We start from the raw sequence: 14,112 nt of genomic DNA, 5'->3' as shown, positions 1-14,112 counted from the left end.
ATGCTCTATTACATTGACCTGCCCAGATGACCTTCTATTTCTTTGTTGTTATAGCTCTAAAAGATGCTCTATGCATCTAAAACTACACATTGTGTACAGATTGAACCTTCATAGTCCATTTTGGCCTCCCACAGACATTAATAAATATTTCTTTCTTTCTTTCTCCCTCTCTCCACACGCACACTGACAGACAAACCTTTCTTGTGGCTTGATCAGGACCTTGCACACATGCCCAACATTACCACCAGTCCACACATTATCGAAAGTACAAGTTATATACCGAGCATCATCAGTATATCAATTATGTTTGCATGTATCTTCAAGTTCATACTTGCTGTCAGCACTAAATCAAGTGTCTTGTTTACACCCAAGTCCATTGTGCACATGTCCTTGCACCATGAATTATTTGTGATAGTCGATTATAGAATAATTTCTGCCCTGTTCAGGTTTAGAAGGAAAGAAAAAGTTTTTTGATGCAGCTGATGTTCATACAATTGAAGTCGCGATAATATTTATTTCTAGAAGTTAGAATATTGTCAACCTGACCTGTTGCCATTGGGGGCTTTCAAATTAGTGAAAGACAGCTTACTGCTTGAGCCTTCACGTGTGTTATTTGTTGCTCTAAAGCAAATGAAACACTCCCATCATCTTGGCCAGTACTTTGTAACTATATTCTTTAACCGCCTTCTGCCATAAAGAAACAGAGCTGAACCCACAAGAGGCCACGTAGTTACAATGGCAATGTAAGCAAGGAGCCAAAGTGTCCGCTGGTTCTGCCTTGCAATCACCTTGATACCCTTCAAGACAGGAACCCCAAGCTTCCTGGTATCATGGCCAACAGTTGTACCATTTCCAGCATCTGGGGAGGCCAGGTTCTTATTGTTAGAAGTCCCATGGGCACCTTCCCCTCTACGCTCACCATTGCAATTACCACCAATCACAAGCCTCTGCGTTCCTGCAGGGACTCGGACATGTGAAGGGGGGCACTCTTCACAGTTACTGTTATTCCCTACCTCTCTTTGCATGTTGAAAGAAAAGGCAGTCTCTTCCTTCTCTTTCTGCACAATCCGCTTGAGGGTTTCAACCTGCTAGGTGGCCAAGTGAGAAAGAATCATTCAGCACAGTCATGAACTTGTAACAGGAATAGGCGTTTTGCTAGAAAACCATACCTGCTCTAAAAGCTGAGACAAAGTAGACTCCAAGGTAAGCAGCTCTGAATGATCCCGTATACACAGCTTGAGTGTTTGGTGGTAAGGTTCTATGACAATATCTGAGCATGTAGATGAAGAAGCTTGCAAATCTGTGTCTGGTAGAGTCTTAGCTGAGCTATAAGCTGGCATGTTCTCAGCATTAGCATTCTCTTGGTGAGGATCATGAAAGCCATATGTAAATTTGTAACCAGGTGACAAGTCTGCAGAAGGTTTTGTAGATGCCTTAACATCAACTTGCAATCTCTCTTGACTGTGGTCATCTTCGGCAATAAGCTCTTCAGGTTTATCAGCATCCTTTCTTGACACTTCATCAGCAGCAGCCACACCATTTGGAGAAACGCTCAAATAAGGAGATTTGTCCACAGCATTTTCCAGTAAGGGGGACAGACCAGAGCCGGACACTGGTGCCTAAAACATAAAAAAACTGTGATTTATTAAAACAAACCAATGATACAATGTAGGCACTATGACCAATATGACACGTGCAAATATGTATGATGGTGTATACTCTCCACTAGGGACTGAAACAGCAACCCCCCCAAAAAATTAAAACTGCCCTCCTGTTTTAGGGTATTCAATATTCCATAAATGAAGCATGTTTCTTACAATGCATTTGTGCACGTTGAGAAAGACACTTGCCCCACGACCAAACTCCAGTGTATAAATTGAAGGAAAGTGAGAAATTGAAGAGCTAGTGGAATACTTGTAAAAAATTTCGACTAATTTGGGGACTGTTACACAGTCATAAGAAATCTTTCATCTTTATGGGTTTTTAAAAGAAAATTAAAGTGAGGGGAAAGAAGAAGAAGAGAAGAATAACTATTTCTTTTTTTTTTTTAATAACAAATTTAGAAAAAATCTCAAATTCGATGAAACCATGTTTTGGTTGGGAGTGTTTTGTTTTGTTTCGTATGTTTCATGTTTAATAGGAGCAAAACGGGTTTTCATGTGACACTCTTGGAGACATGCTATGAGCATGTCCTTTGAAGACAGGTTAATCCGCTCAGTCTCAAAATAGTTGAATAACGGCATTCTTAAATTAGTTTCCAACTTGCAAAACACTACCAGCCAAAACAATGCAGTGAATTTAGGATCCATCTCACTAACAATCTCCTCCACCAGACCGTAGAGTTTGTGATAGTACTCTACAAAGAGCTAAACCACACATTGGATATGAAGCAATGCAGTTATTTTTCATCTTATGAATGGCTCAAATCTCTTCCCACCTTGATTTCTTTCAAGGCGAACCTAGAGGATTCAGTTGTGCTTATGCTAAACCCATAGGAAGTAGTGGTTGTCCCAGCTACCCAAAAGCCTGAGAATCAAGCATACTGGTTCTACCACATGAACAGCCAACACATTGGAATCCCCACCCAATGCAAGAGCATAGGATGGGTGTCCAGTGAAATTTTGTTGGGGTTGCTGAAAAACATGTTGTTCATCCCCAACATCTGTGGTGGTTGCTGAATATTCTGGAAAAACTCATGCACCTGCGGCTGTGGCTGTGGCTGTGGCTTTGGCTGCTAATTTCCTGAGAATTTATGGGTATGTTTTTACCTCAGGATTTAATGAACTCAGAGACCTCAAACACAAGCAAGAATCAACTCAAAACTGCCACCCTGCCGTTGCCAAGCTGCTGGAGGCTTGATCACGCAAGTCATGTAAGGAATGAGGTTGGAAATGTCCAAAAGAAGACGACTGATAACAGGAAGGGCTGAAGTAAACAAATGCATGCGCATCACCGAGGGATCGTGGCTGAAAACCGTAAACGATCTCACGAAACTAAGTCAAAACAACTAATGCTACATGTTAAGATTAGCGCAAAGACGAATTTCTTGGCTGCTTGCTGCCCACACTTGTATGATTGACCCTGATCTCCTCCCGACTTGCCGCCCAAAAACGTGGCGAATTATCCTATTTTAGAAACATGGACCTACTCTTGCCAAATGCGCTCAAATAAGCCTTTTTCCTTACTACTCTGGACCCTGTACCCTGCTTCTTCAATCCAAAAATAGCTTGGAGTAGCACGCCCCAGGTCTAAATGGGCTGTTGCACCTACATTGCAGACAATCGCTGCCCTGCTCACCCTCAGGAGCCTCTTGACTATCCCAACAATCAGTGATCTAGGTTGCTTTTCAGTAGGAATTAATTGGCCAGCCTTCCTTATTTTCTAGAACCTCCTCCCATGCATCCAAACTTGCTTGCCCCATCTACTACATTGCCAACTAACAATGTTGTGGTGTACATTAATGTGCAAGGGAACCCATACTATGCCTCAAACTAAAACTTGTGATCAAAAAACATTGAACTTACAGCTACAATGGAACAAACTTGAGTTTGAGCTTGAACCAATTTCCTTAGGTAAATTCTTATAAAAAAGGAACCTCATTATAAATTAGGTGGAGAAATTCTGTTTGCTCCACTTTCTTAGAAGATGTCAATTCATCAATTTGACCCTAAAAATTTGGAATTTTTTAATTTGGTGAAAAAATGGCGCTTGAATAAGTGCCAAAATTAGTAAATTGGTGTTTAGTGGTCAAAGAAATTAAGGGAAGGCTGCCCAGATAGCAAACCTAACCAACAAGTTTAGTGGAGAAGGAGATCCAAGGTGACACTTGGAAGTGTTTGATCAAGTTTACGAGGCCCTTGGGGAATGCAACGAGATTGCTTGAACCAATGCGTTCAACCTAACCCTAGATGGGAAGGTAGGGGATTGGTTTAGAACTCTCAAGGTTGAGGAACGCTTAATCTTTGAAGCGCTTAGGAGATTGTTCTAGAAATAATTTGTGCATAGGAGATTACTGTGGAGTGTCTCCTCACAACTGCATAAGGCAAAGAGAGAAGAGGAAGAGTTAATTAGGGAGTTCATTAGCCGTTTCAAGCATTTAACCTCTCGTGCTGCTTTGCATGAACGTCATGGGCTTCAACACGAGGAGATCTATAATGGCTTAGTCATTAGAGGTATCACCAGATGGGATGAAGTCATAGCTAATACCATCCAGCTAGAGGATAATCTAATGATTAAGGGAGCCAAAGCATCAGATGCGAAATCAATTGCTTTAGCAGTGATAACAGCTAAACCCTTGGCTAAAGGTAACAATTTGGTAGAAATGAAATTCACGGACTTCATGAAAGCACTGCCAAGAAGAGATGAGGGCCAACAGAGTTCTTGAGAACATACATATGTACCTAAGGAGAGAGATGCATTGGTGATCTATATGCAGACAAGCTCATACAACAAGTGAGTGTCCAATCTTGAGAGCACAATACCAAGGAAACTGTAGTTTTTACGCGCTATGGTCATGATGTCTCACAGTGTCGAACGTGCTTGCAAGCCATTGCTAATGCTCCCAAAGCAGAGCTAGCTTTACCACACCACCACCACAACAAGCTATCATGCCGACCACAACATCTCAACACAGTGCAGAACACCCAACAAAGTAACCAATCTCAAAGGGCAAGATCACACCACTTAATCAGATAGGTATGGAGGAACCTATGGATTACCCAGGGTATGAGGTGGACTTGGATGCTACCTCACATTTTGCAGAAGACTCCAGAGATCTCCTTGCGAATGAAGCAAAGCAAGGCGGTATAGATGCATGTAGGTAGAGCCGCATCAGCAAGAATAGATGTGATGTAGCTGATACAACTCTAATACCATGCTGAGATTATATGGTGCTTGAAAGGGTGAGCGAGATGGAGAAAATGAAATGAAATGAAATGATATATTAACGTCTCTAAGAGGCCATAATGGCCTATGAGACCAAAATTGAGAGTACATCTGAAGTTGGTGTCTCATCAAAGAGAAGAACCAAATGAAATTGAACAATAAATTGACTATCTTACAATTATAAGAACTGTAAGTAAGACTCTTAGATGATACTGAGTAGAAAATAATCGAAAATGTATATCACGTAGATCCATGTATGTTGATTAGTTGAAGTGCGACCCTCTCCTCAGATCAAATATCTTCGCCATGGGACTGTCTAGAATGGAGAGGTCATAGAAGCGAGGTAGGCGCCTCCGATGCCGAGCAATAATGGCTCTGATCTAGCGATGGTGAGGATGCTGTGGTTGGGATCCTAGTGGGCGTGGCCGACGAGCACGACATAAGACGACTGCTCTATCAACGGTGACTCCCTGGGAGCGTGGCTGGTGTCTTGATGGCCCGATGGAGGTATCAAGAGGTGTGTGGGCTAGGCTGCTGGTGCTAAAGAAATCTATCATGATACTCTGACTAGGTACATCATGGCTCAGTCTCCTGTCTACCAAGCGGGTCTCTCTATGTCTCCTGAGCTCAAGTAGGAACAATCCCAAGCATCTCTGATTCTCAAACTCCATCACCTTGCGTAACGGCCCAAAACCCTTTCGGAAGAGGCAATGATATCTCCTTCGGATCTCATAATAGACTGTACATTGGCAAACGTAGTGCTCCTCTGTCTCTGCCTCCTGGTAGCATAGCTGACAAATACGGTCATCCGAGATCTGATATCGAACATATCGCCCTATCTCAATCCGCAACTGGTGCGACGAGGTCCGGATCTGTCCAATGGCACAACGTATCCCATGTGATAGGTGTACATCCATGTACGCCGGGCGGGTGATAAAACCATCTGGTGAGAGGTGCAGAAAATGGCTCTTGTAATGAGCCATTTTCGTGCCTAAGGGCTCAAGGGGACTAGTCCATGTACTCTCTGTGTCCACTCTGACGATATCCATCCTAATCACGCGGTTCGGGTGAGATCCAAAAATGGACAATCCAAGCTGTACTGAAGGGTGGAAGTGCCTCTATCCGCAAACCATAATCTCATCTGAGCATACCACCAATGAGGATCTCCATCCTCTGCCAATTGTATGGATGAGGTCAATGCCAATCGGGAGTACCTCTGCTAAGGGAGCTCCCATAGTCGCTGTAAAAAGGTAACTGCCTGGAATAGGGCCTCGGTCACTACTAGTGCGGCACAGAACGCAGCCCGAACAATCTCATGTGGTACCGATGATTTGCTCCAAATCATGCGGGCAATCATCATAATCAATGGTCTCTCTATATGCCTCCATCCCTCATATGTCCCTCTCTGAGATCTGTGATGTATTCCAGGCCCCCAAATTGGAGCACCGTATAGGGTCGATGTGACAAGTGTATCAAATAGCCACAATTTGGTGCGCGGCTCCTGAAACTGTATATGTGCACACTGCCTCTCAAGTACCCCAAAGGCTGCATGCCTTCGAGCTAATCTAGCTGCTCTACTGCCTCCTTCATGGTCGTGTGAAAGTAACTCCCAAATAGACATATCACCTGACGTACTCAACCGGCTCCCCTCGAAAAGTGAACTGATACTCTGATCTCGTTACCCATGCCTGTGTGGTGTTAAACACCATAACCTTGGTTTTCCCAAGGTTCACTGTCAGATCTCTATCTGCACAGAATGCCTGTAATGCATCCAAATGTCTCTGTAATCCCTCCGGAGAGTCTGAGATTAGAACAATATCATCTGCATATAACAAGATGGGTATCAACACCCTTGCCAGGCATGCCCCTGGGCCTCCCAATCTGTCTACATAATCGGAGACCACATCCATGCACAGCTCAAAGAGGGTGGGTGATAGCGGGCATGCCTGCTTCAGCCCTATCATGCTGGTCACCATATCGGATAGTCTGCCTGGAGCTCGGACTCTCCCTGTCTCACAGACTCATACAAAGCATATATCCCCCATTGCATATCCTTAGGTACCTCAATGTCCTGCAATCTGTGCATAAGCCTGGCACGTGGTACGGTATCGAAGGCTTTGCGTAATTCCACAAAGCAACAGTATATCCTTCTCTTCTGTGCCCTACCCTCTTCAATAAGTGCCCAAAGTGTAAGTATGTGGTCCAAGGTAGTAAATCCTCTCTTGAAGCCGGCCTGTCCCTATGCTCGGTGACCATGTCTCTCTACCCAGCGGCTCAGCTCCAACTCCAATATAGAGCCATATAGTTTGGCCAAGTAATGCCCAATCATGATCGTCCTGTAGTTGCCTGGTACCATGGGGTCCCCACTCTTAAAGAGTGGTACAATGGTATGCTCTGTCTAGCTTGCCGGGAAACCCTCACAAACGGCACAATTAAACACATGTACAATCAGCGGAGCCAAAGTATCACGCGCATATGAGAAGTGCTCTCCAACTAGCTCATCTTGATCCTGTGCCTTCCCATTGTGTAACATGTCTATCGCATCTAGCACCATCTGCATAGTAAAAAAGGTAAGCATTTCCTTCTCACCCGCAGCCACTTTTGCCTTACATGATGCCAAAGTGTTTTGCATTTCTATGATGTCTTTTTCGCAGTCAGCCATACATATCTTCAAGGTGCCTTCGTACGATGCAACCGTTGTGCTAATCTCCCAGAGCATGTCATCCTTCCATTTTTGCATCTCTTTTCTCATTTCCGTGTACATCAAAGCTTGGGCTAATTCCATCTCAACCCGTACTTGGGCTTGCATTTCTCCCTTCAATTGGGCATATATCTCTTCCTTCAACGTTTCGTATCTCACTTTCTTTTGGGCATGCATCTGCTCAATCCATTCCTTTTCAACCTCCTGTCGCATAGTGCTCATCTCTGTCCTTATGTGCAGCTATATCTCCTCATAAAGGGCCTCATCTCGTCGGCCCTCGGGCCATCTTCGCAAGCCTTCGTGAGCCAAAGGACATGATCCCTTTCCTCAGTCTTCTACGGTAGGCATTTGGTGAATCACCTCTCACTATTGCCGCCCACATTCTTCCTACTCCTGTAATATTGCCCAAAGTGTCAGGCAATGGGGTAGTCGACGCAGATGTAGAAGCTCCTTAGGTCCAATTTGGGAGTCTGCCATGCATCAGAGTCAAGTTTGCCTTTATCTTTCACATTCATCGCATGGAAGCTTGTCGAGGCAACTTTTACTTTTCCTTTATCCAAACCTGCATGCTGTAAATAATTTACATTCTTCCCCTTTAGAGTTCGTACCGATGGCATAGGAGCGGTTGGAGGAGAGAGCATGGCCGCAACAAGTGGCCGTAATAAAAGTGACAGACATTCTAATTGCATGTCCAAACTTTTTACAAGTGATAGTATCCATTTAGGAATTTGGTTAAGTTTTGTCCCGGGTACCAGGAAAAAGAGTTCCCAGGCTCCCTAGCCGGCACTTCAAACAAACTTCAAGATAGTCACACCACTTACACACCCAATATAAAATTGCATGTTTCAAAGATTCAGCTGTCTTTAAAACAATCTTTTAATGAAACCATAGTATCACTGATCCGGTTGAATTCTAATTTCCAATCATTCCTTCATCGGTGTACCTATGGCATCATTGGCAACCAGAACGCTCACCACCTGTTCACTCAGGGGCCTTTTCAATAGTTTCTAGCTCATAGTACCCGAAAATATATTCACTTATAAAAATCCAGATGGACTCTCCGTTGAAGATCAGCAAGATCAACCAACATATCCATAGAAAAGAGCCATGGAGTCATCCGTTTTGAGGACCAGTAAGGTCAATCAACCATATCCATGCCCAAGTTCAAAAAACAAAGTACCCTCTAGGATTCTTCGCAGGTCACCGTATGGTCAGCACCCTCTAGGATCCTTCGCAGGTCACCTAGTGCTTCACTCATAGGCCGCTTCCTTGGTCCCTCATCCACCGTACCGGAAGCTCACCATTTAAATCGAATCAAGGCTGGTCAAGACCTCGACCGACCTTGCTACGCAAGACGTCCTCAGGAGTTGCAACTTTATCAATTTGGTCTCCACGATCTCATTCACAAGATGATCAAAATGCTTTTCCAGCATTCTTGATATAAAACAGTCATTTAAAAACAGGTCATAATTCTAGTTTCTAAAGAACTCTCATCTTTCCACATTGTTCCACATCATTTCTCGTTATTCCACATTATTCTTCTACATCAATTCACATTGCTTAATCCACATCCAATCATATGTATTTTCATCGTCTTTTATCCATTCTCATCGAATCACATCATATTACATCTCATCACATCTCATTCATTCTCATCTACCCATAACCACATCACATCCATTCACATCTCATCTCATCCATTTATATCTATCCCAATCCACATCACATCCATTCTCATCACATCTTATCCATTCACATCTATCCTAATCCACATCACATCACATCACATCACATCCATTCACATCTACCCCGATCCACATCACATCACATCTCATCCATTCATATCTATCCCGATTCACATCACATCCATTCACATCACATCTCATTCATTACATCCACATCACATCATACATTCCATCCACATTATATCACGTCCACATCTCATTCTCATCCATATCCATATCCATTTACATCACATCACATCTTATAACATCCACTCACATCTTATCACATTACATTCACATCTTATTCACATTTCTGCTAATTGCTTGGCCTAGTTAAAGGTACTTTTTCTCAACGGATATTTTCATATTCTTTCTCAAATTTCTCAAGTGAAATATATTCAATATTCTTCTTTTAAGTAAAGATTCATGGGATTTACAAAAATCAATTCAACCCATATTTCTCAATAATACTCAAAATTTCACTTTTGATAAATACTCATAATTTGAATTATGCTAAAAATTTCATTTAATTTCTTGGATCTTAAATATCATGGGAATTCCTCTTTTTGTATTTAAACGATTCAATTCCAAATATCATGGGAATTTCTCTTTTATCATGAAATAAATTTATCTAAAATTTCTCTTTTCTTTAATAAAAATATCAATTATTTCAAATATGTCAAGAATTTCACTTTTACTATTTAAATGATTGAATTCCAAATGTCATGAAAATTTCTCTTTTATCATTAAAAAATTTCTCATGCATAAAATAAGTTTATCTAAAATTCTTCTTAAATTAAATAAAATTATTCATTATTTTAATATACCAAAATTTCTCTTTTTTCATTTAATTACATGGATCTTCATTATCATGGCAATTTCTCTTTTTTCATAAAAATAAAATTATCAAAAAATTTACTTTTCTTTAATCAATTATTTATGCATAAATACTAAAAATTAGTTTTCCATGAATGTGATGAAAATCATTCTTCTTGTTGTTGATTATTACTGAAGATCTGTAGTAAATATTGAAATAGGGTACGATTCCGTTCGGACAAATATAGGATGACCAATCCTACAATATAATAGGAAGTCCTCTTTTAGCATTATACATTAAAAAAAAGATATGTACTATTTTTTAAAAATTTTGCCAAAACTTCGCTGCTATTGCTTTTAAAAAAAAATTAAGACTTTGTAATACAATTAAGATAGAAGAACTATCCTTAATCTTAAATCCAAATTATGAAATTAAATCATAAATTTATTATAATTTTATTAACATAAAAGCATAAAAATACTATTTTCTTAACCTCTAGCTTAACAAGCTTAGAGTTTGGTTTTGAATTAAGAATTTATCAATGAGAAGCATTCTTTTTCTAAAGAATTAGCCATAAGAATGACTATTCTTTTGGGAGAGAGATATATACATAAAAAGCATTCTAAATAAGCATAAAGATTAACTTTTTATGATTAATCATTAAAGTTCTTAGAGAAAGCTTGATTTACATTAAAAACAACTAATTAGAAACTTCTCAAGCTTGAGAGAGATTGAGAAGTGAAATCATTTTAGAATATTAACAAAAACCATGAAATTCCTTCTTACCTCTAGGTTTGGCTTGCTTCTTTATCTAGAAGTGAAGCCCCCAACTAATCAATTGGTTTAGTAAGTTGAGAAGAAAGCTCCAAGAGTTGTTGAAGAGAGAGAGAGAGAGAAGCTCCAAGCTCCCCAAAAGTAGAGGATTTTTAAGAGAATAGAAAATGTGATTATTTTAATGTAATACTGACATAGTATAGCTCACAGATTTTTTTACAAAAGACTAAGGATCTATTTATAGGTGAGGGAGGCCTCTAACCAAGTCCAACTGGGTTTTAGAATTTTTCAGGTCCAATTTGACTCAATTTAGACAAGATTTAGATGAGTTTGACTCTCTTTTTGATTTGGTTTGATCTAGGAGAGAGGAGAGAGGAGAGATAAAAATATCACAAGTTTTTTGAATTAAAAACTCATCCATATGTGTGAATTAGACGCCTACCTCAAGAGTCCCCCTCTCTTTACCAAGGTGTCAAAAATGCATCATTATTCCAAAATATCTCATATTTTTAGTAATATCTCATAGTTTTTAACTAATAAACCTTGTTCTCAGTCAACTCTTCATCTTATGTGAGCATTTACTCATTTTTGGGTATTTTCTTTTATTCTTTGGATTTATCTCATCCCAACACTTGGATTAATCCAATTGGTCCATTGGAACCTTAATTAGACTATAATCCAAAAATTTCTCAAAATATAGACCCTTAGGCTAAGATCTTTTATACACATTTTCAATTAATTTCAAATGTATATTGGAAAGTTCTTTTTGAATTGTTGTTTCAGGGGAATCTATTTAACACACTAGAAGGATTTTTATATCCAAAGATATCTTAATTTTGGATTCTCTCTCTCTAGACTTTTTCTCTCTCTAGACCAAAACAGGGTAAAACAAGATCTTTCTTTTATTTCAGAGGGAAATAATTTCAAGAACAGAAGGGGAGGTTCTTACACCTTTATACCTCAAAAGCTGGAGGAAGGAATCTTACACAGGGTACATGTGTTTAATAAAATTCTGAGTCACTACGTGTTACATCACTTCATACTAGGCCTTCTCTCGAGCTTGTATCGATCAGGTACAACGGTTGATCCGAAACCATCTACCCTAATCCACATCACATCCATTCACATCACATCTCATCCATTCACATCTACCCCGATCCACATCACATCACATCACATCCATTCACATCACATCTATCCCGATTCACATCACATCACATCCATTCACATCACATCTCATCCATTCACATCTATCCCGATTCACATCACATCACATCTCATTCATTACATCCACATCACATCACATACATTCCATCCACATTACATCACCTCCACATCTCATTCTCATCCATATCCTTATCCATTTACATCACATCACATCTTATCATATCCACTCACATCTTATCACATCGCATTCACATCTTATTCACATTTAGTAACATTTTCTATTTTCGATACCGATGAGACTTTTCTAAATTTCTGCCAATTGCTTGACCTAGTTAAAGGTACTTTTTCTTGACGGATATTTTCATATTCTTTCACAAATTTCTCAAGTGAAATATATTCAATATTCTTCCTTTGAGTAAAAGATTCATGGGATTTATAAAAATCAATTCTACCCATATTTCCCAATAATACTCAAAATTTCACTTTTGATAAATACTCATAATTTGAATTATGCTAAAAATTTCTCTTTTTTCAGTTAATTTCTTGGATCTCAAATAACATGGAAATTTCTCTTTTTGCATTTAAATGATTAAATTCCAAATGTCATGAGAATTTCTCTTTGATCATAAAATAAATTTATCTAAAATTTCTCTTTTCTTTAATAAAAATATCCATTATTTCAAATATGTCAAGAATTCCACTTTTACCATTTAAATGATTGAATTCTAATCTTCATGGAAATTTCTCTTTTATCATTTAAAAATTTCTCATGCATAAAATAAATTTATCTAAAATTTCTCTTAAATTAAATAAAATTATCTATTATTTTAATATACCAAAATTTCTCTTTTTTCATTTAATTACATGGATCTCCATTATCATGAAAATTTCTCTTTTTGCATAAAAATAAAATTACCGAAAAATTTTCTTTTCTTTAATCAATTATTTATACATAAATACTAAAAATTAGTTTTCCATGAATGTGATGAAAATCATTCTTTTAGCATAGGATGACCAATCCTACAATATGGCAAAAAGCCCTCTTTTAGCATTATGCATAAAAATAAGATATTACCATAGCTTCGCTGCTATTAATAATAATTTTTACTTTTTCTAAAAAGATTAAGACTTTGTAAGACTTTGTAATACAATTAGGATAGAAGAACTATCCTTAATCTTAAATCCAAATTATAAAATTAAATCATAAATTTATCATAATTTTATTAACATAAAAGCATAAAAATGTTATTTTCTTAACCTCTAGCTTAACAAGCTTAGAGTTTGGTTTTGAATTAAAAATTTATCAATGAGAAACATTCTTTTTCTAAAGAATTAGCCATAAGAATGACTATTCTTTTGGGAGAGAGATATATACATAAAAAGCATTCTAAATAAGCATAAAGATTAACTTTTTATGATTAATCATTAAAGTTCTTAGACAAAGCTTGATTTGCATTAAAAACAACTAATTAGAAACTTCTCAAGCTTGAGAGGGATTGAGAAGTGAAATCATTTGAGAATATTAACAAAAACCATGAAATTCCTTCTTACCTCTAGGTTTAACTTGCTTCTTTATCTAGAAGTGAAGCTTCCAACCAATCAATTGGTTTAGTGAGTTGAGAAAAAAGCTCCAAGAGTTTTTGAAGAGAGAGAGAAGCTCCAAGCTCCCCAAAAGTAGAGGATTTTAAAGAGATAATAGAAAATATGATTATTTTAATGTAATACAAACATGGTATAGCTCACAGATTTTTTTACAAAAGACTAGGGATCTATCTATAGGTGTGGGAGGCCACTAACCAAGTCCAACTGGGTTCTAGAATTTTCCAGGTCTAGTTTAACTCAATTTGGACAAGATTTGGATCAGTTTGGCTCCCTTTTTCATTAAGTTTAATCCAGGAAAGAGGAGAGATAAAAATATCACAAGTTTTTTGAATTAAAAACTCATCCACATGTGTGAATTAGGCGCCTACCTCAAGAGTCCCCCTCTCCTTACCAAGGTGTCAAAAATACATCATTATTCCAAAATATCTCATTTTTTTAGTAAT

At 38.6% G+C, this 14,112-nt stretch overlaps 1 protein-coding gene across 3 annotated transcripts in view; it reads right to left on the bottom strand.

Moving 5' to 3' along the window:
• Positions 1-256: 256 nt before the first annotated feature.
• The window catches only part of LOC147637906 (uncharacterized), a 128,462-nt gene continuing 114,606 nt past the window's right edge, over positions 257-14,112 (bottom strand). For all 3 annotated transcript variants that reach the window (XM_086799750.1, XM_086799749.1, XM_086799751.1), the window contains 2 exons: positions 1,170-1,619; positions 257-1,085 (listed from right to left, as the gene is read on the bottom strand). In XM_086799750.1, the coding sequence (XP_086655876.1) occupies positions 645-1,085; positions 1,170-1,619 (891 nt within the window). In that variant the 3' untranslated portion in view covers positions 257-644. The remainder of the gene's footprint in view (positions 1,086-1,169; positions 1,620-14,112) is intronic.

This window comes from Cibotium barometz, chromosome 6 (genome assembly GCF_041138505.1).
Source record: "Cibotium barometz isolate CiBa-2024 chromosome 6, ASM4113850v1, whole genome shotgun sequence".
In the NCBI taxonomy this organism is placed as follows: domain Eukaryota; kingdom Viridiplantae; phylum Streptophyta; class Polypodiopsida; order Cyatheales; family Cibotiaceae; genus Cibotium; species Cibotium barometz.
Note: the sequence above shows the minus strand (reverse complement) of the source record. Positions and strands in the feature narration are given on the sequence as shown.